This window comes from Rhinopithecus bieti, unplaced genomic scaffold (genome assembly GCF_001698545.2).
Source record: "Rhinopithecus bieti isolate Rb0 unplaced genomic scaffold, ASM169854v2 scaffold_44365, whole genome shotgun sequence".
Classification (NCBI taxonomy): domain Eukaryota; kingdom Metazoa; phylum Chordata; class Mammalia; order Primates; family Cercopithecidae; genus Rhinopithecus; species Rhinopithecus bieti.
Window position 1 is genome coordinate 211215 of NW_016817764.1, and position 25482 is coordinate 236696.

The 25482-nt window shown below is 44.4% G+C and overlaps 1 protein-coding gene across 8 annotated transcripts in view; it reads right to left on the reverse strand.

Annotated features, from left to right (window-relative positions):
• The window catches only part of TSEN2 (tRNA splicing endonuclease subunit 2), a 49889-nt gene extending 25031 nt beyond the window's left edge, over positions 1–24858 (reverse strand). For 4 of the 8 annotated variants that reach the window (XR_001882264.1, XM_017856113.1, XM_017856120.1 and 1 more), the window contains exons 1-6: positions 24773–24858; positions 19289–19494; positions 17055–17136; positions 14151–14187; positions 6666–7188; positions 4901–4978 (exon numbers count right to left, since the gene is read on the reverse strand). Coding sequence is in view for 7 of the 8 variants with exons in the window: in XM_017856113.1 (XP_017711602.1) it covers positions 4901–4978; positions 6666–7188; positions 14151–14187; positions 17055–17136; positions 19289–19477 (909 nt within the window). In the remaining variant the exon portion in view is untranslated. Of the gene's footprint in view, positions 1–4900; positions 4979–6665; positions 7189–14150; positions 14188–17054; positions 17137–19288; positions 19495–24409 lie in introns of all 8 variants that reach the window. The other 4 variants (XM_017856115.1, XM_017856114.1, XM_017856116.1 and 1 more) reach the window with 4 other exon arrangements.
• Positions 24859–25482: the final 624 nt, after the last annotated feature.

A 25482-nucleotide genomic window follows, 5' to 3' on the forward strand; every position in this document is an offset into this window, starting at 1 on the left:
AAAAAAAAAAAAAAAAAAAAATTGATGGCCCTGACTTTATGACAGCATTATGCAACTGCTTTTAATTTACAGCGAAATCAACTTTCATTTGATTAAAAAAAAAATTCGGTCCCCCAAATCAATCTATTTTTCACTGGATCTTGCTAATTAAAAAGCATTTGATTAAAAAATTAGCCAGATGTGAGGTGGCGTGCCCCTATAGTTCTAGCTACTCAGGAGGCTGAGGTGGTAGGATACCTTGAGCTCAGGAGTATGAGACTTCAGTGAGCCACGATGGTGCCACTGCACTCCAGCCTGGGCAACAGAGAGAAACCGTGTCTCTAAAAAATATAAAAACAAAAAATTTAAAGAGCAAAGCATTTGAGCGTTTGCGTGTGTGGGTGTCCACTGAAGGATGCAGAAGATGGAAACAGAAATCTTCAGAAATAACTACTCAGAAATAACTAAGGTAAATATAGTTTATAGCTCTTCAATTACTCTATGCAAATTTCCAAATCTCTGTTCTGAATGAGTCAAGGCAAAGGCATGAAAACACGCCTGGCCGGGCGCGGTGGCTCAAGCCTGTAATCCCAGCACTTTGGGAGGCCGAGGCGGGCGGATCACGAGGTCAGGAGATCGAGACCATCCTGGCTAACACGGTGAAACCCCGTCTCTACTAAAAAAATACAAAAAACTAGCCCGGCGAGGTGGCGGGCGCCTGTAGTCCCAGCTACTCGGGAGGCTGAGGCAGGAGAATGGCGTAAACCCGGGAGGCGGAGTTTGCAGTGAGCTGAGATCTGGCCACTGCACTCCAGCCTGGGTGACAGAGCGAGACGCCTTCTCAAAAAAAAAAAAAAAAGAAAAGAAAACACGCCTACAGGGCTGCATGTCCACATCTGTGGTAGGCTGCAGACCAAAAGCTTCCCATGTCAGTGCCGAGCAGACTTCTAAGTCAGCTGTGTATTACCACTCTGAGTCCCTTAAGAGAGCTGTCGGGAATCACCACAGCAGGGGTGAGACCCCATTCTGCCTGTGCTCCTGACTGACATTCAGTCAGCGGGTACATGCAGTGCACCAAACATGGTTGATTCATTCAAAAGAAATCTGCCAAAACAGAACAACAAGTAGAGCTAGGTTTAACGGTATGCTCCCCGAAAACTTCTGGAACTCATCTCTGATAAGTTCTCAGGTGCCAGTCAGCTTCTAAGAAGGCAGAGTATCCTCATCTCCTGTCTCCTATTATTCTTGCCTTTCATCAGGGAGGGTTCAAGAGGAGGCAGCAGGCAGCAGCAGCCTTTAAAAAATTTGTCAACAGCCTGTAATCCCAGCACTTTGGGAAGCCGAGGAGGGCGGATCATGAGGTCAGGAGATTGAGACCATCCTGGCTAACACGGTGAAACCCTGTCTCTACTACAAATACAAAAAAAAAAAAAAAAAAATTAGCTGGGTGTGGTGGTGGGTGCCTGTAGTCCCAGCCACTCGGGAGGCTGAGGCAGGAGAATGGTGTGAACCTGGGAGGCGGAGCTTGCAGTAAACCGAGATTGCGCCACTGCACTCCAGCCTGGGCAACAGAGCGAGACTCTGTCTCGGGGAAAAAAAAAAACTTGTCAATAAAAGACAGCAGTTGGTCAACTGGAACAGTGAGGCTGAACTCACAGTATTTGACACCAAATATACTTCGCCTCCAGCTGCCACCTCCCAGGCCAGGCCTCCAGCCCACCCTCCATACTGATGCTACCTCTAGGCACTCCACTCCCCTACAGAACCCCCTGCAGTGTCCTGCTGCCCCAGGACCAGGCTAGACCCTGACTCACCGACACACCCTCCCCCATCTGGTGTTCCTTTTGGCTGAGCTATCTGGAAGAGCCTTTGCTACCCTGTGTCCATGAGAAAAGCCCCATCTATCCTTTACTATCCTCAGCTATCATGACTACAAAGGCTTTCCACCTCAGCCCTGCTGGATGGTCTCCACCAGCTTCTGTGCAAATTCCCTATCTTGTACGTTAATTCATTTAACAAATAATTATTACACACCTAATAGATGTCAGGCATTAGGCCCAAGGAAACAGGAAGAGCAATACTGACAAGATCCATATGCCACACTATGCTTATCACACTGAACTGTAATGATTTCTGGGCTATCTTTAAGACGGAAGTCACGTTCTACTTATTTCAGTATTGGTAGCCCTTAGCCCAATGCCTGGCACGTAGTATGTATCCAGTGGACATTTTCGTGATTGTAAAAAATAAGGTTCCAACTAGCTGCTAATCAGCTTTTACAAGTAACTTAATAATGACAAAAATAGCAGGCACTAACATTTATTGAGCATCTACTATATTATCAGGTACTGTCCTGACCCAATTACATGTATTATTTAATTTCCAGAACATCCTATGAACAAGATGTTACACAGCTCCCACTTTACAGAGAAGAAATCTGAGGCTCGGCCGGGCGCGGTGGCTCAAGCCTGTAATCCCAGCACTTTGGGAGGCCGAGACGGGCGGATCACAAGGTCAGGAGATCGAGACCATCCTGGCTAACCCGGTGAAACCCCGTCTCTACTAAAAAAATATAAAAAAACTAGCCGGGCGAGGTGGCGGGCACTTGTAGTCCCAGCTACTCGGGAGGCTGAGGCAGGAGAATGGCGTAAACCCGGGAGGCGGAGCTAGAAGTGAGGTGAGATCCGGCCACTGCACTCCAGCCTGGGCGACAGAGGGAGACTCCGTGTCAAAAAAAAAAAAAAAAGAAAGAAATCTGAGGCTCTGAGAGGCCAAACATCTAAAGAACGGGTACACACGGGCTGTAAAGATCTTCACAAAGCTGGGAATGCCTACGCATGTGCTGTTCAATACAGTAGCCAGTGGCCACACGTGGCTGTTCAGTGTTTGAAATGTGGCTGGTGCAACCAAGAAAAGGAATTTTGAATTGTATTTTAATTCAATTTAATTTAATTTAATTTAGTTTAGTTTTTGAGACAGTCTCACTCTGTCGCCTAGGCTGGAGTGCAGTGGTGCAATCTCGACTCACTGCAACCTCTGCCTCCCGGGTTCAAGCGATTCTCCTGCCTCAGTCTCCTGAGTAGCTGGGATTATAGGCGTGTGCCACCACAACAGGCTAATTTTTGTATTTTTAGTAGAGACGGGGTTTCACCGTGTAAGCCAGGATGGTCTCGATCTCCTGACCTCGTGATCTGCCCTCCTTGGCCTCCCAAAGTGCTGGGATTACAGCTGTGAGCCAGCACACCCGGCCCCCACATTACTTTCCTGTGGTCTCAGCTATAAAATTACCAACATGGATGTGTTCCATAGCACTTCCTGGGACCTACCTGTATGCCAAGAACCACACTGGACACTGCAGAAACTATCAAAGAAAGCCATCACAGAGCTCCTGGAGGAGAGGGGAGCCCAAGGGGTGCTATCTTCAAAGGCAGAAAGGACATTTCTGTGTGCACTATCAACATAAGCAAGAAAAGAGGGACTGAGCGTAAAGTGACCACAGGTTAGAGGAACTCCAGATAACCAGGACAATATGATACAGTTTATGGAAGGCCACTTTTAGCCACTTTTTAAATTTTTTTTTTTGAAACAGGGTCTCGCTCGTGCAGTGGCGTGATCTCGGTTCATTAAAGCCTCAACCTCCCAGACTCAAGCAACCCTCCCACCTCAGCCACCCAAGGAGTTGAGACTACAGGCCTGTACTGCCACACCTGGCTAATTTTTACATTTTTTGTAGAGATGGGGTTTTGCCATGTTGCTTAGGCTGGCCTCAAACTCCTGGCTTCAAGCTATCTGCCTGCCTTGGCCTCCCAGAGTGCTGGGATTACAGGTGTGAGTCATGGCACCAGGCCCAAGCTAACTTTCAAGAATGTAGCTACTGCATTAAGTAGAGGGATCCTGCAGAAGGAAATAAATCCATTCACTTAATTAGCAGTCACTACATGATCTGAATCATGTAGCACAGTATATGTAAAGTTGAGACTCCATGAACATACCAAACAATAGTGACTTGTACTCTTTAAGTGGATAAATTATATGGTATATGAATTATAGTATTTTTCAAAAAGCTAGTGAAAATTAGTAACAAAATATTCAGCCAATCCGAAATCCATTTTTTTCTTCTTTCCACCCCCTTACCCCCCACATCACCAGTCAGCATCTGTTAACAATCTGAAATCTTTTTATTCTTTTTTTTGTTTGACACAGTCTCACTCTGTCACCCAAGCTGGAGTGCAGTAGTGCAATCATGGCTCACTGCAGATGCGACCTCCTGGGCTCAAGCAATCCTCCCACACGCAAGTGGCTGGACTACAGGCATGAGCCATCACACCTAGCCATCAATATAAAATCTTTTTTTTTTTTGAGACAGAGTTTCACCCTGTCACCCAGGCTGGAGTGCAATGGCACAATCTTGGCTCACTGCAACCTCCGCCTCCCAGGTTCAAGCAATTCTCCTGCCTCAGTCTCTTGAATAGTTAGGATTACAAGCATGAGCCACCGCATCTGGCTAATTTTTGTATTTTTGGTAGAGACAGGGTTTTTACCATGCTGGCCAGGCTGGTCTCGAGCTCCTGATCTCAGGTGATCTGCCTGCCTCGGCCTCCCAAAGTGCTGGGATTACAGGTGTGAGCCACTGTACCCGGCCTAGCAATCTAAAATCTTAACAAGAAAAGTAGTACTCAGAAAAACACCTTGAATCTTCTGTGGAATGACTGCAAACACATATCTTAGAACTGATGAAATAAAGGCTGAGGAGTGAAATTTGGGCAGGTCTACTTGGGTGCTACACATAATGATTTCAATACTGACTTACAATATTCAATAACTGAATTACGTACAGAACTACACTGTGAGGTAGGTTCACATATAGTGTAGTTCAGGCCCAAAGACCAATAGCCGAAATGACAACATGTTGAAAACATACCTCTTCTAGGCTGAGTTGCAAATACTCAAAGATCCTATATGGATTTCTTCTGCATATTAATCTGTTTCTTTGCACCAACTAAAGAGAAAGAAATACAATATATACAGAACAAATGGAAGCACTACATGTCATAGAGAATGTATTTTAAAATGAACATTTTTCTTATAAATTCCCAGGATTCACATTCTATTGTGCTAATATTATAAAGAAATGATTACAACAAAAATTTGAGACAGACTCTTGCTCTATTGCCCGGGCTGGAGTGCAGTGGTATGATCATAGCTCACTGCTGCCTCAAATTCCTAGACTCAAGCAATTCTCCTACCTCAGCCTTCCCAGTAGCTGGGACTACAGGCGTGTGCCACCATGCCTGGCTAATTTTTTTTTTTTTTTTTTTTTTTTTTGAGACGGAGTCTCGCTCTGTCGCCCAGGCTGCAGTGCAGTGGCGCAATCTCAGCTCACTGCAAGCTCCGCCTCCCGGGTTTACGCCATTCTCCTGCCTCAGCCTCCCGAGTTGCTGGGACTACAGGGGCCCGCCACCTCGCCCGGCTAGTTTTTTGTATTTTTTAATAGAGACGGGGTTTCACAGTGTTAGCCATGATTGTCTCCATCTCCTGACCTCGTGATCCGCCCGTCTCGGCCTCCCAAAGTGCTGGGATTACAGGCTTGAGCCACCGCGCCCGGCCGCCTGGCTAATTTTTTGTAGAGAGAGTTGCCCAGGCTGGTCTTGAACTCCTGGCCTCAAGCAACCCTCCCGCTTCAGCCTCCCAAAGCGTTGATTATAGGTGTGAGGCACCATGCTTGGCCAAGAAATGCTTTTTTATTACTTGTGTGGAAAAGGAAGTTTTAATCTTTTCACTATGAAGATTCTGGCTTATTTCCTTTTTCCCCTGTGAATTTTTCCTGCAGTTGTAATCATTTTGCTGGTGAATTTTATTTTACCTATTGCTTTTTTCACCTAATTGTACCTAATAAGCATGTGCCTATGTTTTTTTTTTTTTTTTTTGAGACAGGGTCTTACTCTGTTGCCAAGCCTTGATCTCCCAGGATCAAGCAATCCTCCCACCTTAGCCTCTCGAGTAGCTGGGACTGGTATATACCACCACACCCAGCAATTTTTTTTTTTTTTTTTTTTTTTTTTTTTAGCAGAAATGAGGTCTTGCTATATTGCCCTGGCTGGTCTTCAACTCCTGGCCTCAAGTGATCCTCCTGCCTCGTCCTCCCAAAGTGGTGTGAGCCACTGTGCCTGGCTCCTATGCTCTTAATATGACTTCATAAACCTCATTCTAAGTCTACATGATATTGCTTTGAATTGGTATCTCATATCCCATTTAGCCATTAGATTGTTTCTAATTTTTAGCGATTCCAGACAGCTCTAGGGTAACTCTGACAGCAAGTCCCCTAATGACGTAGCTCTTACCCAGTCTCCCCAGGCTTTTTCATGATGGCTGACTTCCACACGTGAGCCCTTCTCACTCAGCTGTACTCAAGATCAGGTGTAATTATCACCGCATTTTGTTTTCTCTCAAATAAAGGAGAGAACACCATTGGCCCTGCCTTAATTTTATAAATTTTTTAAAAGTTATTCACCAACTTTAGTGTTTTAGTTGAAATGGCCCTCACAGCTGCTGTGGCCCAGAGCCTGCTGCTTCCCTCGGACCTTACAATAGGCCAACTACCAGCTGCAGGCAAAAGACATCCCTATTAGCCAACATCTCCAGGAACAGATGGCTTTGGAGGAAGCAATTTACTTTCTCCTACTTACTTCCTCATTTGGGGCATCCTCCCTCTCGCTCATGGCACACTCCGCTTCCTCGACGAGCACGTACTCATGGTCAGGCCCTCTGTCCCCAGCATGCAGGAGGCCGACGTGCTGGCTGCTGTCCTCATGGTGAGGGCCACACTGGAGGATGAGAGCATCTTGTTTGCAGCAACAGACTTGGGGCAGAGGTGCAGCGTCCTTTCTCACACTTTTCTCAAAGCTGTCTGTTGTTGGGTTGCACCCAGAGCCCTCTTGCAGGCAGCCTAACGGCTCACTGGGATCACCCATACCACCTGACTTTCCAGAGTCCCCGTTTACCACAGAAGGTCTCTCTCCCCCTGCTGTGCCTTCCATGTTAGAAACCATTCCAGAGTTAAGCTCGTCATACACTTGAGCCTCTTCGTTCCTTTTCACAGGAGGACGCTCAAGCGGTTTCGTGTAACACTTGAGGATTCTGCACACTGTACTCTCATCCTGCCCCTGTCTACGCATCAGCTCTGCTGCCCACTCAACACTATGCTGATACCTGCAAGACAGAAATACTGTTGGAAACAGCACTCGAATTTCAAAATTGAAAAAACAAAGCACATAAAAAAGACTGGAAGGTGACACACCAAAATGTTTACAGCATTATTTGTGAATGGTACATTACAGATAAATATTTTTCTTTTTCATACTTTTCAGCATTTTCTTTTTTTTTTTTTGAGACAGAGTCTGGCTCTGTTGCCAGGCTGGAGTGCAGTGGCACGATCTCGGTTCACTGCAACCTCCACCTACTGGGTTCAAGTGATTCTTGTGCCTCAGCCTCCCAAGTAGCTGGGACTACAGGCACCCGCTACCACACCTGGCTAATTTTTGTATTTTTAGTAGAGACAGGGTTTCGCTATGTTAGCCAGGAAGGTCTCAATCTCCTGACCTCGTGATCCGCCCGCCTCGGCCTCCCAAAGTGCTGGGATTACAGGTGTGAGCCACTGCATCTGGTCTCTGTATTTTCTAAGTGTTCTGCAACAAGCATATGCTACTTCTTGTTTCTTTGCTTTTATAATATAGTTTCATTTTATTTGCTTTATTAAAAAAAAAAAAAACCCAGTTTAACAAACTATGAAAATTTTTCTAATTTAAAACTGGTAATTAATGAATTTAAATAAATAAGCAAAAAAAAAAAAAAAAAAGGCCCCCCTTTATCAGGATTTTTTTGTATTATTATTACTATTGTTTGAGATGGAGTCTCACTCTGTCACCCGGGCTGGAGTGCAGTGGCACGATTTCGGCTCACTGCAACCTCTGCCTCCCGGGTTCAAGCGATTCTCCTGCCTCAGCTTCCCCAGTAGCTGGGATGACAGGCTTGTGCCACCACGCCCAGCTAATTTTTGTATTTTTGGCAGAGACGGGGTTTTACCATGTTGGCCAGGCTGGTCTCAAACTCCTGACCTCAAGTGATCTGCCCGCCTTGGCCTCCCAAAGTGCTGGGATTACAGGTGGAAGCCACCGCTCTCGGCTTGTTTTCTATTATTTTCAATTTTGGATCTCATTATGTTCTCAGATAGATATGCCATTCATAACATAAAGAACTTTTATTTAGTATTGGAAAGCAAAATGAGAATTTCAATAAATATACATCACAGTGCCTACTAACCTCTTTACAGGATAAGGAGAGAAATGATTTGGCTTATGTAGATTCATCCAAATATTCTCAGAGAAATAGCCCCTTTCTCCACAATACTTTTCAGAGTAGATTTTAATGACAAAATTCATGTTAAGTTTCTAAAACTTGAAGCTAACACCCAAGTTACAAAACACTTCCCAAGTTACAAAAAGTTATAAGCAAAACAATAGGGCAAAGCATCTATGCCTAGGCTGCTGGGATGTGTTCATGTGATGTGAGAACTACCAGATGCTGGAAATCTGAAGATCAGAAGGTCAAAGACACTGTGAAACTCAAGTGCTTTTTGCCTGGACCTTCAGTGATCAGTCTGAAAGACATCCAAGACAACACATGGCTTGAGAGAAGGCAGATGTAATTTTACTTTTCACCTGCTTTTACCTGGTTAAGAAGACTGAATAGTGCTTGATTCGGCAGCACATATACTTAGAATGGCCCCTGCGCAAGGATGACATGCAAATTTGTGAAATGTTTCCAAAAAAAAAGACTGACCATGTCATAGTTTATAAACTGCTATATCTCACACAATTTAACAAGGACACTGGCTTCTGCTATACCCTGATTCCTAAGAATCCCGAAGCTGTCCATACCCTGTTCACCCCACATAAGGATAAACATCAGGGATGTCTCCCTATATACTGGGAATTGTATCCTAAAGATTAACACCTGGTAAGGCTACCCTAATACCTGAGAGACAGTACGACACCGTGACTTTGGTACTGCACATTTTGTGTCCAGCCCTGTTACTTATAACTGTGTGGCAATGCAAATTACTTAACTTCTCTGTGCTTCAATTTTCCCACCTATAAAATGTGGAGATTAGTACTATCACCTCAAAGGGATCTTGTTATGTATTACTTTTAAAACCAGCAAAAAGAACATAGCTGTGCCAAAACCAGTAGGTTGTCTTCTCCCCTGGAACATGTCCACCTATGCATACGTTTAAAAGAACTGTCATGTGAGAGGTCTAAAAAGAATGTCAGCTCTTCATATCAACAAAAGCATTGGTTCTACAGGGTCTATAAATTTCCTTTATTTGAACACAAATTTTGTGACAATATATTTTCTGGGGAAGGGACCCACAACTTTTGCCAAATTCCCTGACTCAAAACACATGAAAGAACCACTGATTTAAAGGGTCAACAGTTCCTCCTTTGACCAGAAGATCTGGAACGAAGCGAGCACACAGACAGCACTGCTCTGCTCCTTGCAGCAGAGCAGTCAAAGCAGAAGTGGGTTCCAATCCTTGCTCCATCACATTCTCATATTAACTGCATGACCCCACCTCTCTAAAGCTCAGTGACCATCTATAAACTAGGGATAACTGCACCTACCTCGTGGGGTTGCAGCAAGGATTAAATAAGACACGTAAAGTGCATAGCCCATAAGAAGTGCTCAATCAATATTACCGTATCATTGTGGAGTTTTTAGGAGTGGCTTGAAAAATAAATCTGACTCAGCCGGGCGCGGTGGCTCAAGCCTGTAATCCCAGCACTTTGGGAGGCCGAGACGGGCGGATCACGAGGTCAGGAGTTCGAGACCATCCTGGCTAACACGGTGAAACCCCGTCTCTACTAAAAAATACAAAAGCTAGCCGGACGAGGTGGCTGGTGCCTGTAGTCCCAGCTACTCGAGAGGCTGAGGCAGGAGAATGGCGTAAACCCGGGAGGCGGAGCTTGCAGTGAGCTGAGATCCGGCCACTGCACTCCAGCCTGGGCGACAGAGCAGGACTCCGTCTCAAAAAAAAAAAAAAAAAAAAAAAAAAAAAAAAAAAATTCAGACTCAATATACAGTATATTGAAAAAGACTCAATATACAGTATATTGAAAAAGATGTTAATGAATGGAAATGTCTTAACTCGCTGTTCTTTGAGAGCAGAGGCAGCAGTGCAGGGATGAACACAGCCTCTGGAGGTCTAGGTCCTGGAGTTGGCTCTTCCGTGTGGCTCTGAGTTAAGCCACTTAGTACCTCTACCTCTGTGCTCTTCTGCCATACACCAGAACCAGGCCACACCTGTGTTCCCTTTTCAGGGTCTCAGAGGATCGCTACGAAAGGTCAAAGGAGACTGAGGCTTGAAGAGCATGTAGAAGCCTCCAAGTCAGACATGATGAAAAGAGCCACAAAAACAAATGACTAAGACAACAACATATGGGTCAGACCTGAAGGCGTCCTCTAGCTGGCTGGCAACACCTTAAAAAGCTAAGTCCTGCTGCCATCAATCCCAGATGCTGGAGCAGTTGCAGGAAGAGAAATGAGAAGTAAAAAGCAGAAAGCGTAAGGGGGAGCGTGGCAGAAGGACGAGGCAGCAGCCACAACTGGAAGCGGTGACAGGACTGGGGAAAGCAGCACCATCCAGGACCGCAAGGACACAGAACATGCCCATCCAAACATGCCACTGATTCTCATGTTTCTGCACCCTTGAACACACACCTCTCCTATTTGCACAGGGGACCGTTCTCTACTGTTGTACCGATGAAAGCCCATTTATCACTGGAAGTGCACAGCAGAGTGGTTTAGAGTGGTTAGTGCACACAGGTTCTGGGGCCACAGTGCCTAAGTCCACATACTGACCCTGAGCAAGGAGCTTCACTTCCCTGTGTTCAGTTCTTCCACTTGTGGAAGATGGGTAAGAATGGGACCCACTTGAAGGGAGTGACGTGAGGACCTGAGACGACACACAGGCCCAACACTGGCACGATACTTAGCACTGGAAGGTGCTCGGGGAGTGCTGGTGCGCACACCCACATCAATGCCTCCCAGGCTCTGGCCCTGAGCCCATGTAATCTTGGACAAGCTACGGAACCCTCACCTGAGTCCCCATCTATGAAACGGAAACATCTCTAGTACCTACCCTTGAAGGTTTCTTGAGAAGATGAAAGGAGATAACGCAGGCAAGCTCAGAGACTGGGATTGGCACTGCTAGAGCAGTCAGCACCTGTTGGCCATAATGGCGATAGTATCTCTATCACAACACCATTACAGGACAGCACAACTGTTCACTTCTCTTCCTCTCTCACTAGACTGCAAATCCCTCAAGGTCTTTTCCTCACTCTTGGGTCCCCAGCACCTACCCAATGCCTGACACATAGTGAATTCTGGCTGAATAAAGGACCACAATGGAGTGGGCGACCAGCACGACCATCAGGGCTGGTCCTTCAGGGACATACCTCTACCTGTGTCAGTTCCCCAAAGGCATCACAAAAGGGTCCTGACACTTACCTTCAGAAAGAGTTACATAGAAGGTGCTCTTCACCCAAAGACGACTATTGTTGGAAAAAGGCCAATTTGAGTGAGTCCACTTGAAATAGAAATCAATTTCAGAGGCACCAGCAAAGAAACAATTATGGCCAGGTGCAGTGGCTCACACCTGTAATCCTGCTGCTTTGGGAGGCTGAGGTGGGAGGATCACTTGAGCCCAAGACCAGCCTGGGCAACAGAGCGAGACCCTGTCTCTACAAAAAATACAAACAACAATTATGACAAGTATTTAAGTTGAAAAATCAATCTAAAAATATGAACACGAATCAATTTTTCTTATATTTAAAATTTAGATTGTGATTCCAAGTGTTATGAACAAATAATAAATCAAGTATCGATTTTGGTTGGGGGACATATGTAGCTTGCTGACAGAACTGTGCTGATAACATCTATAAACATCCTTAGGTTCACACAAGGAAATTAATTGTAATCTGAAAATTTCTTATAAAAAATTAATCCCCACAAGCATACCCCCTTCAAGCAACATTCCTGCACTGTCACTATGTGTCGAGTCTATGTCACTTTGTACTTTGTTATGTTAATGTAAATTCAATGCAAATCGATGGCAAAGTGAACATTTAAATCTTGCAAAAAAGATGCAGGATTCATGAAGTCTATGAAAGTGATCAAAGTATGGCAAAGGGATTAAAAAATGAGAATCTGGCAGTTAGACTAGAGGAGAATTGAAGGAAAAATCAACTAAGGTGATAACACAATAAAGTATATCAAGAGCGTGGAGGAGGGAAGAGAGAATGTCTGAATGCAGACTGAGTTCACGCCAGGCCTGCTTATTAGTGAACAGTTTATCACTTTCACTTCTCAGTACAACTCCGTAACTGTGGGGCCTTGAGTAAGGAATAGTAGGACAATATACACCTCCCAGATTACACGCCCCAGTACCTAGGAATATGACTTTATCTGGAAACAGGGTCTTCGTAGATGCAATCAATTTGATATAAGGACATAGTGACTGGTGTCCTTAAAAGAGGCAAAATATCACATGTACCCGTATCCTGAAAATACATCTATCAATTTTTTTCATGCAAAAAAAAAAGAAGAAAATTTGGACAAAGACACACAGAAACACACACGAGAGAATGCCACGTGACCACAGAGGCAGCGATTAGAGTGATGCATCTGCAAGCCAAGGAATGCCAAGGGGTGCCAGGAGCCAGAAGTGAAGGCAGGCAAAGAAGGATGCTCCCCCAGAGCCTTCTGAGGGACTGCAGCCCTGCCGACACCTTGAGTTTGGAATTCTGGTGTCCAAAACCACGAGAATAAATTTCTGTTGCTTTAAGCCATCGAGTCTATGGTACTTTGTTATGGCAGCCCTAGGAAATGAATACAAGGGTCAATGAAACTTCTTGGGACATTGTAGTGCTCATAAAGGGATGCTCTTCAGGGAGGCAGCCCTCTCCCTGTGCAGAACCTCTACGCTGGCAAGCTGGCTTGACCTTATGTCATGTGGCCAGCCTAGCCAGGATGCAGTTCTGATGGGCGAGCTCCTGCTATTTCTGATCCCTAGGTTTCTGTTGTGGTAACCTGTCTATACTATAGCTCCTCCAAGACTGGGGGCTCTGCCAGGTTCTTAGCAGGTCCCTCCCACACACCAGAATCCCACTCCTGACCCCGGCCTGAGGTTACAGCCAGAACAGCCATTGAGATCTCCCTGGTGCCACCACTCCTTGCCACCCCACTGGCTATGGGGTTGCCAGGCACGTAACCAAAAAGGAGCTGCTGGATTTTGCCCGTATAGGCTAGAAGCAAGATGAACAAAATCACTGAGACTTGAGAAGTTTTATAAGGTTTCATGGAAGAGCTGAGACTTGTACTGTACCACAGGGACAAGGAGGTCTGGGATGGATGGAGACAGCCAACAATCCTACCAAGGGACCACAAAGTGTGGTGCTGAAGAGAGGAGAAGGGCCTGATCTCTGCTCTCCAAGCACTGACAGTCTGAACCTATGTATGACACACGAGGAGAGTGCTGCACGCCAAAGAGGACTGTGGGGGCCAGAGGAGTGGCACCCAGGACAGAGGATGGTATGGTGGTAAGGAGAGAAACCCAGGAGAGATCATGCATGAGCAGGATCGAGGACATGCAGGAATTAGCCAGGCCGTATGTGTGTGTTTGGGGAGTCAGGGAGAAACCTTCCAGGAATGTCTAGGATTAAATGAGGAAGGGCCTCTGTGAAAGCCTCTTTCTCGGACCCTACAGTGTACCTGGAGGAAGGGGGACAGGACCATCTGTGCCCACTGGGCAGAAGGCTGGTTCAAAATCTAGGCCCAAGAATATGAGGACTTAATAATCAATATCCTATTACAGGATAGTTATTCATAATTTTCAACTGGCAAAACAGTATTTAAACAAACCATAAACTCACGTAAGGCATTTCAAAAATGACTTGATTCACATTAAATTCAGACATCATTTTCAAGGATACATCTACTACCAAAAAGAGAAAGAAAAAAAGGTGTGGACTGGACTACTACATGGGACAAGACTACCTAAAAACATCTGACTTAAACCATCATTTTGACAGAAGCCAAAGTTTGTTATGACTTACCTCTTTGATGTGATGATAGGCATGTTTGTCTTCACATCTGGAACAAAGAGGTTCTATTAGTTTCAGGCAAATTTCCCAGAAAGGGAACACTAAAAATCTAGGAAAGACTGAGAATTTTAAGGTTCACAAAATCACACAACTAGAAAGTTAATACTGTCCAGTCAGCAATGGCAAAAATATGTTTTCTATGCCATCCTTCCCTGAACCCATACCCTTGGCAGGTGCTGCCCATCAATCACATCAGCCTTGGTGGGCTTTAGGGGACCTCAGAATCCTTCTCAACTCAGGGCTCCAGCTAAGCAGTAACAGCACGGGAGGAAACCTCTCTGCCACGGCTGGATGCTCATTCCAACTTCCAAATGAGAATGCTGAGGCCTTAGAGGTATGAACTTCATCTCCATTCTTCCCTCTTCACTGAAAGCTCCTTACATGTATATCGAAAGGGCTGGAAAAGTGAACTTGACTGCAGTGTTGGTTTTGGATATGGATTTGGGAGTTCAGGGCTTCCAGCTCTAGCTCCCTGTGCAGAATCTCAAACTGGCTTGACCTCACGTTATTTTGAAAGCCAGCCTGATGAGGGCGCAGTTCTGACAGGCAGGCTCCTGCTGTTTCTGAATCTTAGGTTTAGTAACTTGCCTGTACCCCCGGCATAAGCAGGGCATCAGGTGGGAGGACTCTTTCCGCCCCAAATGTTCATCAGGTCACCCAGTGGTCTGGTTTTTTGTCCTGGTCTTTTCCTAACTCTGCCTTTGGGCTAATTACTTCTCTTTTCCCAAACTCAGCCTCTTCTGCATGCATTAAAGGCTTGGAAGAAATGATGATCAGCTTTAACACCAGAGGAAAATGATCACACCCAGCCAAGACAGCACACCTAGTGACTACTATGGTTGCTGTTTAAAGCCAATACATTTTGGGGTGGTTTATTAAGCAGCATTACTGTGACAAGAAGTAACTGACACAAAGTCTATCCCATTAGGTTGAACAATCAAATCACTATAAAGTTACTCAAATGGCCAGGCTCAGTGGCTCAGTCCTATAATCCCAGCACTTTGAGAGGATTTGACAGGTGGATTGTCTGAGCTCAGGAGTTCAAGACCAGCCTGGGTAACATGGTGAAACCCTGTCTCTACAAAAAACATAAATATTAGCCAGGTGTGGTGGCATGCACCTGTAGTCCCAGCTACTCGGGAGGCTGAGGTGGGAGGACAGCATAAGCCCAGGAGGTGGAGGTTGCAGTGAGCTGAGACTGCGCCACTGCACTCCAGGCCCTATCTCCAAAAAAACCAAAAGTTACTCAAAATAATTTCTCCCTGTGTGGTTATACAACCAACTTGATAAAAGCTTTCAGTTACTTCATTTCTGTATTTTAAAAAATCCCTTGTAAAAATTTAACTTTTTTTTTTTTTTGGAGACGGAGTTGCATTATACCACCCAGGCTGGAGTGCAGTGGTGCAATCTTGGCTCACTGCAACCTCTGCCTCCAGGGTTCAAGTGATTCTCCTGCCTCAGCCTCCCAAGTAGCTGGGATTACAAGCGCCTGCCACCAAGCCCAGCTCATTTTTGTATTTTTAGTAGAGACAGGGTTTCGCCATGTTGGCCAGGCTGGTCTTGAACTCCTGAACTCAGGTGATCCGCCTGCCTCAGCCTCCCAAAGTGCGGGGATTACAGGCGTGAGTTACCGCGCCCAGCCGACTATTATTTTTTTAAACAAGTGTTGGCAAGGATGTGGAGAAATGGAAAACCTTTGGTGCATTGCTGGTGGGAATGTATAATGATGTAGTCAATGTGGAAAATAGTGTGGCTAGTTCTTAAAATGTTAAACAGACAATTACCATATGACCCATTGACTCCACTCCTGAGTATATATCCAAAACACATAAAAAATAGACTCGGATACATATATGCCAATGTTCACCACAGTATTATTCAGAAAAGCCAAAATACAGAAACAATCTAAGTGTCTATCAGCAGATGAGCTAAAGGCACTATGTCCAAACAATAGAATATTATTCCACTATAAAATGGAATGAAATTCTGATAGACGGTATGGCAGAGACGAACCTTGAAAACATGCTAAGTGAAAGCAACAGACACAAAAGGGCAGATATTGTATGATTGTATTTATATATGAAGTATCTGTAACAGGTAAATTCATAGATGGAAAACATATAAAGGTTACCAGGGACTGAGGAGAGAGAGAAAGGGGGAAAACAAAACAAAGTAAATGCATATATAATTTTGCTAGACATTGCCAGATTCACCTCCATGAGGGCTGCACCACAAGCACCCCACCAGCAATGCAAGAGAAGGTCTGTTTCTGAAGTCCTCACCAATGCAGTATATTGTCAGACTTTTGGATTTCTGCCTGATTGTTGAAATGGTATCTCAGTGCAGTTTTAATCTGTATATTTTCTTATAATAAAAATTTAAAAGATCCTTTCTAATTATGTTTTAACATGCTGGTATTGGTTCTTAAGTAATTACCATGAAAATTCCTTAGAGAAATACTCTAAAACAATTGCAAATTAAAGAGAATCGGCAAGGGAGAACTACACACACACACCATGGCTATTATAAATTCTAATTCTGGAAACAAAATTTTAAAATTTTTGCATAGTGCCACAGGTGAGCAGGTACTTAACTACCAGCACCTGCCACAGGCATAGTACTCTGCAAAGCAAACACTTAACAACAGAAAAGCCCAATTAACACTTGATAATTCTAGAAATTAAACACGCTGTCACCCAATCATAACCCTTTTGCTCTGATTAGAATTATTCTTTGGCAGTAAAACTGCCAGTGTACATGTTACTTCTCTAGAATTTTACTATACAACCTGAGGTATAAGATCAAAAATAAAGGAAAATGATAATTTGTCAAAAGAACTGAATGACACAACTTTACCTTTCCATTTAGCAACCAGTTTAGGATCTGAAATTGTGAAGTTTGGACGGCTTCTTGAAAGAATACCTTTTCCAAAATAACCCTTCCAGGAAGAGAGAAAACAAAGTTAGTTCATGTTTAGTTGCCAGTTTTTCAGCTGAGGTAGAATATACAGTAATCCCTCAGTATTCACAGGAGGCTGGTTCCAGGACCTCTGGTGGATACCAAAATCTGCAGATGGTTGAGTCCCCAATATAAAATGGTGCAGTATTTATATATAGTCTATGTAGGTCCTCCCATACACTTTAAATCATCCTAGGCTACTTATAATATCTAATGCAATGCAAATGCTATGTAAATAGTTGTTATACTATATTGTTTAATACAAGAAAATAAAGTCCCCACTTGGTACAGATGCAATTTTTCTTCCCAAATATTTTCAATCTAAGGTTGGGTGAATCCACAGAAGTGGCACCCATGATATGGAGGGCCGACTGTACCCATCTGAGTTAATAAGAGGTTCGCTCCACTTTCCATGTCTTGACATTTTCCCTCTGATTATCTAATGACGACTAAGGATGTTCTTAGCATAATACCTTTCTAATCGCTTCAAGAGTACTAGTAAGTTTTTGGCACACATCATTTATACCATAACTAATGCTTTCAGTCTGTCTTATAAAGCCGAGGGCAGGCAGAGGCAGAGTTTCTTCTTTACATATGGTTTGGGAAGACACTGCCTGAAAGCAGGAGCCATGCTGCCCACCAGGTCCAAAAAATCCTCTTGGATTCTTTCATACTCCAGAATTGAAGTATTCCTCTCATTCCTGCTGATTCCAAAAACAACATGTATTTTCCCCTTTTACTATAAAATATTTAAACACACAGAAAATTGAAAGAATAAAACAAACACCCCTTTCTCAATCTAGATTAACAATCAGAATAAAGAGGCCAGGCATGGTGGCTCACACCTGTAATCCCAGCACTTTGGGAGGCCGAGGTGGGCAGATCACTTGAGGTCAGGGGTTCAGGACCAGCCTGGCCAACATGGTGAAACCCGGTCTCTACCAGAAAATACAAAAATTAGCCAGGCATAGTGGCATGTGCCTGCAGTCCCACCTACTCGGGAGGCTGAGGTGGAAGAATCATTTGAACCTGGGAGGCAGAGGTTGCAGTGAGCCAAGATCACGCCACTGCACTCTAGCTTGGGTGACAGGGTAAGACTCTGTCTCAAAAAACAAACAAACAAAAAACAACCCAGCAACAACAAAAACCAAGAGGAAATAACGCATACAGCACTTTATAAAGCCTCTTGCTTAATGTTATAGACTGTAAATGAAGGCCTCCCTGGTGAGCTGCCCTTGGCCTACTGAGACTCCCGCCTCACCATGGCCAGTGCCACCCACTCTTCTATAACACGTCTAGAGAAGGCACATTTATGGAGACAAGATGCCGATCCGTGGCTGCCTTGGGCCGGGAGTGGGAGCAGGGATTAAGTGTGATGGGCACAAGGGAACTTTGTGGTGATGGGAATGTTCTAAAACAACTGTGGTGCGAGTTGTGCAACTCTATAAATTGATGACAATCACTGAATTGTATACTTACAATGAGAGAACTTTATAATTGTAAATTACAACTTAATAAAGCTGTATTTTAAAAATGCCCACAGCAATGAACAGACTATGGGAATTTTTTTTTTTAAGAACTACCAGTCTTCATTCAACTTGATCAATGCTGGAAAACAGTAAAAACTAGAACTTGTCCTCATCTGAGAAGAGGTCTCCAACCAGGAGGCAGCAGATAAGGAGCTTCACGCCAAAGCCCCACCTGATCCGTGCCTGAGCAGGCACACCATACCACGCTGTGGCTACCTCTGGCAATAGAATGGGAGTCAGTGGGGAATTTTCACTTTTTTATCCATTACATTTCTGTAAATTACTTTTTTTGTTCCTTCAACAAACATGCATTGCTTTTACAACTAAAGAAAAAAAAAAAAAAAAAGCCAATCCATTGACTCTACTTCATCACTGAAATAAAGGTTTGTGGGCAGGGGTGCTCCATCTGTCACTCTATTACCCTAATGTATGGCTTTTGGGCACTAAATCAAATTGTACTTTTCCTACAACTGCACCAAACTGCAAGGAAAGAATACACATTGTTCATGGTTGGTGTGGGGGGATGGCTGGGATGGGGAGAAGGAAAGGACTGCTTGCTCAGAGTTGTCTGAAAGTAATCCTACCGAGGCTGCCCGCACTTACTTTCCCATAGAGCTGCTCAATGTCCTCTGCATTCCTCACAATCACATTGTTGTTAATCATTTCAGCACGGAATATCTTGAATTCTTTCTGAGGACCATGGTCCTGACCAAAAGGGATTGGCAATGGAGACTCGTAAGTCTCATACACTCTTCTTTTCCTCTTCGGGGCATGGAAAACTGCTTCTGCCATTTTTCAGAGGAGGTATTCTTTAAAGAGTAGACAACAAAGAGAAAGAAACAGACAATCAGTAACTACCTTGATTCAAAATGTGAGTACATCTGTACCTAGGCTCAGAAAACTTAGGGGTCTGTGGGAAGAAATCAAGTATAAAGCAATAAGCTAAAAGTAATAAGAACAGTTTGTGTGAGCAATGTAAATCACATTGACCCGCAATACGGCAATTAATTCCCCAAAATAACCCCCAGGAAACGAGTGGTAATCTTTCTACTCCAGTTGACAATGCTGAGACCTAGTGACGTGCCCAAAGCTGCAATGTTAGGTCTCCAGAGAGCAAGCACAGCAGGATTTGTCTACTAGGAGTGCTTCCATTTCACCCACCCAACAGACATTTACTACCAGGAATTCCTAATAATCATAGGTGCTGGGGAGACAAAGACAAAACTGAGACCCTGTCCTCAACAAATTAAATCTTGCAAGCACTTCATTTTCCAAGAGGATCTTAAAATACACACTAAACACTGGGTCAATCAGTTCCCAACTTCTAAAGTACATTAATAAATAATAATGACAGCAGCAGTTATTTAAGGGTTGATTATATACTACCAAATGCTACTGGCTTCAAGCAGGGACTCTAAAGTCAGACTACCAGCATTGGAATCAACTTTACCACTTTCTAGCAGTGTGATTTTGGGCAAAAGTCACTGACTCTGTGCTTTAGTTTCCTCATCTGCAAAATCAAGATAAGAACAGACTCTATCTTATAGTTAAGATCCATAAAGTGCTTAGAACAGTACCTGGCACACAGTGAGTATCATGCATGTATCAGCTATAATTAGTATTACAGGGTGAGCAGTAGCAACACCATTTTATAAATAGGAAACAGATTCAGGTTAGAGAGATTTGTAGAGGACCCCGAGTGTGGTGGTATCGGATGACCCAGGTCTGTTGAACTCCCAAGCCCATGCCCTCTCTCTGGATTCTGCTGAAAGCACAGGCAGGGTCTGTCTACTTTTGTCTGATGACTATTTCTCAGAATCAGACGGTGAAGGGTTACTGAGCAATAATGGAATTACCTATCGCGCACCCAGCACTACGAGGGAGAAGAGGAAGCCAAGGCCAGTACGTGTCCCTCTGGGGCCATACATTGGACCCAAGAAGACAAAACAAGTATATAACATACCTGGAAGCATAGAAAGCAAGGTGGAACTAATGGAACAGGCTGTGATCCACTAATGTCTAAAGGAGGGAAGTAAATGTGAGCATATTGTGTGATGCAGGCACAGAGATATGGCAGATGCACTTAACCTAGGAAAACTTAACCATATACGTGGGAAAACAATGTAAATGGTGTAAGACATTCCACTCAAGGAGCAGCTGTCCTGGAATGAGGTGGGAAACTTGAATCTGCTGCTCCCTCAGTACTAGGTCTAGACTTGATTTCAACTGAGAGCTTACCTGGTGCTTGAAGATACAGTGCAGCTAAATCATACACACGTTTAACCTACATGACTCCAAACCCTCACAAGGGAAAAAATAAGACTAATTACTTAGGTGGCTCCTGCACTCAGTACTTGCATCCCATTGGCAAGGGACACCATCAAGCCTGAAAGAGTCAAGAAGGTGGCCAAAGCTGAGGGAGGGGAAGGTGAGTGGCTTTAAGAGTGTCATGATCATTAAGAAATGAAAAGGCTTATTCAATGTGTGATAATATCTTTATCCAACTTCTCAAGGAAGAAGCTGAGGAATTATATGAGGACACAGAAAAACACAGACTAAAGAAGAGTTAGAGGAATTGATACATTAATTACAAAGATAACTATGAAAAACAAGAAGAATCAGGAAGTTGGAACCTTCCTAGAATTGCCAGTATTCTAAGCAGCAACATGCTAGATTAATTTCTAAATAAGGTATCTTGAAGGAATTACATACTGAGCATTACTTTGTACATTTTATATTTATGCATGCACCTTGCTGTATTGTGTTTATAACATAACCATGTCTACTACATGTTCACAGGAAACCTAAGATATTTTCTTAAGAGCATATTTTGACTAGGCTTTACCTTGCTTGCTGACTTATCCTTCAGCCCAAGCCAACTATCACATTTAGTACTCAATTGGAGAGACATTAATTTATTCTAAAACTGAAAATAAACACTGCTTTTTGGGGACAGGATGTTGGTCTCCAGTAAGGCACTTTTGAAAGACTTCCAGGAATGGTTTGGACTTTTATGGGATTTTCACTTTTATAATAACCTCTGCTCAGCAGCTGACATATATATTACATTTGGAATTTTAAAAAATGAAAAAAGATTTAATGGTCACCTTCAAGAAGTTCTAATAAATTCAACAAATAAAGAGTTGTATTTTAGTTTGCCTCATTTGTTCAGCGTTTTTCCCTCTCAGACTGCTGTCACATCTAAAAAGGCAAGACTTAGCTGTGACACTTGATCGAAAGAACTCTGTACTCCAACCCAAGTGTGTGGGATGGAAGGGTCTCTGAGACAAAACACCCCTCATAATCCAAGTTCTTGTGTCACTCTTGCTCACGTGGCTGCTCACCCCTCAGGAATTTGGCTCGCAGTAGGCCTTCCAGACATGCAAAGCCGCCATTATTATTGTGTGACCTTGCACAACCCACTTTCTCTAAGCCCAGTTTCATCTTCAAATTGAACAGGACTGGAGGAGTCTGGCGGTTCCTCAAAATGTCAAACACATAGTTACGACATGATCCAGCAACTCCACCCCTAGGTACAGACCTAAGAGAACTGAAAACATATGTTCATGGAAAAATTTGTCTGTGAATATTCACAACAGTATTATTCATAATAGCTCAAAGTGGAAACCATCCAAATGTCCATCAATAGTTGACCAGATCAACAAAATGTGGTCTATCCATATAATCAAATATTTGGTCGTAGAAAAGGAATGAAGTTCTGATACATTCTTCAACGCTTGAAAGCATTATGCTAAAAGAAGCCAGACACAAAAGACCACGAGACAATTAATATAAAGTGTCCAGAATAGACAAATCCATAGACAGATTACCAGTTGCCAGAGACGGGGAAAAGTGGGAAATGGGGGGTAGGTGGTGACAGCTAATAGACAGGGGGTTTATTTTGGAGGGTGACGAAAATGTTTTAAAATTAGATCGTAGTGATGGTGATGGTTACATAACTCCACGAATACTAAGACCACTGACGTGTACGTTTCAGAAGGGTGAACTTTACAGAATTACATGATATCTCAATAAAGCTATTTTTAAAAATTCAGAAGACATCCCCCAGGCCATGTCCTGCAAGAACTGCTTCACAGATACCAGCGTGAAGCTTCTAGAAAAGATCGAAAGAAACTCTCTGGGAAGGCAGAGCTCACTTCCCAAGGGGGAGAAATTCAAGAGGACAAATCAGATGATCTCTAGTTTCATGGAAGAGTCCTCTTGTGCTTAACTCGAAAGGCTAAGCAGAGGAGAAAAGACTGCATTTACCATTCCCCATATCTCCAATGGACATTCAAGAAATGGTTCTTTAGTGCCACGGCAGGAGAATAGCATGCTGTAAGAGATGGGATGTGAGTAAAATAAGAACAGTAAACTGTAGGTATCAGATGCCAGAGGCACTAACTGTGCCATGTGCTGCACATGTGGGTACTATAGTCACCCCTTGGTATCCACAGAAGGACTGGTTCCAGTACTCACCCACTACCAAAATCCGCAGCAAGTCCCTTACATAAAATGCAGTATTTGCATGTAACCTATGCCACTCTTCCCATCTACTTTAAGTCATCTCTAGATTACTTAGATTACTTACAATACCTAACACAATGTAAATGCCAAATAACTATTTTTTAAAATGTCTTTTTCCAATTATTTTTGATGCAATATTGGTTGAATCCACAGATTCGGAACCTGATAGGAACAGCTGACTGTACTATCCTCATTCCACAGATAAGAAAGAAGAGCCGTACCTGAGGTGCACAAAAACATACAGGAAAGATTGGGTTAGTTGTCAAGAGGTTTGGGATGCAAAGCCTGGTTTGGAATTGGAGTCACTGCAGGTTCTTAAGTTGAGAATGATGACTGAAAAATGCAGATTAAGAAAATTAAACCTGGGAGTGGTACATCACACACCGTGGCCCTCAAGCTTAGCTACCCTTAACGCCTCACGCCCAGTCCTCACCTGCAATCAATTACATCAGAATTTCCTGGGTGGACTCAGGTGATTTTAACACGTAGCCAACCACCTGTAACAGCATGGTCTATTCAAATTCACTTAATCCCAATAGCCCCCTGAGGTAAAGACTATTTTTATTTCCATTGTACAGATAGGGAATGTGACTCAGAGGGGCCTGGAGCACCCCTGAGAAATCGTTACTTCTCCTTTCCCCAACCTGCGCACACCTGACTCCAGAGCTGCATATTCTTACTTTCTATTAAAAGCACGGTCTGTTTCTTATTCTTCCCTTGAGCACACAAGCTAACACCTCTTAGGTGCTGGTAAATGTCTATCAGAAGAACAAACAAAAAAGTGGGAGGTGGCTCCATTTAATTTTCCAACCTTCCTGGACTAGGTGCCAAACCAACGTGGTTTAAAAACCTCCCACCCAGCAAATCTCACCTTCTCCCAACCAAAACACGCTTCAAGCACCACCTGCGCACCTCCTGGGCTCAGTGAGGCAAGAATGAAAGGGACAAGGCAAACAGTCCTGCCTCTGGGGAGCTTTCAAGTTAGAACCTGAGAATAAGCCATATAAACAGATGACAAGCCTTTGAAAGTTGTTGTGAGGATTAAATGCATAATTTTGCAGAAGGCGTTTCGTTCGGGGCCTACCACGTGGAAAGCGCTCACCAGACTACAGCTGCAACTATTAATACAAATAAACAACTGCGCACCCAAATAGCGTTAAGGGCCCTGCGAATTCCTAACTCCCTATCTTAACTTACCCCTTTGCTTCTTTCCCCGACTACCCCCACACCCGACCGAATTCCACCAGAGGCTGAGGCTCCTCTCGGGCACCGTCAGCTGCACCCTGCGCCCCAGCCCCACCAGCCCTGAGCAAGGCGTCGGCCTTTTCAAGAACCAAGGGCTGCAGGCGCAAGAGGAAGACGCGGGGGAGACAGTGAGCGGGCGCGCTGGGAAGCCTGGCTCCACGTCCCGGCACTGTCTCGGCCGGCTGTGCGACCCCAGCACAGTACCTGGGCCCTTTCCGCTCTCGCCCTGGAGGGCTTTCGGAAGAGCGAGATTTCCTCCCGCGGCAAAACACCAAACTCGGAGGGGGCCGCGCGTTCTTCGCCCAGGACCCTTACCTTTCTTGGCCCCATGCGCTCGCCGTTACCCCGGCAACGCCGGCCGTGGGGCAGACACCACTGCCATCAAGCAGTGCGGCCGCAAAGCCAGCCTAGTGCGCAGCCGCAGAGCGCCTGTCGGGACTTGGTGGAGTGCGCCTGCGCGTGGCCGGCTGGCGGGTGTTCTGTGCGCCCCTCTGCCACTGCGGAGTATGAGGCGGAGGCTGGGTGTGCTCTTTGCTGTTTTCTGCAGGATTGCACGGATACCAGAACGATCCTGCAAGACGCATTTTACAGATGAGATGAAGTTACCTGTCAAATGTCACATAGTCACGTGGGAGGTGGGAGAGACCTAGAGTCTTCAGCTCTCGGAGGATAGGATATTTGAGGCGACCGGCAGGATTTTATTAAATTGGCCCTGAGGAAACTGATCTCATCTTTCTCAATGTAGAAAGAGGATCACAGTAGCGCACCTGCATACGCTGCAGGATGCGGAGAACTTGCAAAGACCCTTCCTCTGGCAGACACCTGGCCAGAAGCCTGTGTGTGCCCAGACTGCCTGTGCAGTTAAGGGACAACAGGTGGCAGGTCCACCTGCTCTGCATCCCCATTTTCCCCTTCACTGACTGTGTGAGCTTGAATGACTGACAACCTTTTTGAGCTTAAGTTTGCTGAAAAATGGGCCATCAGAATTATGGGAGATGAACAAAACTAGAGTGCAATAGGAAGTG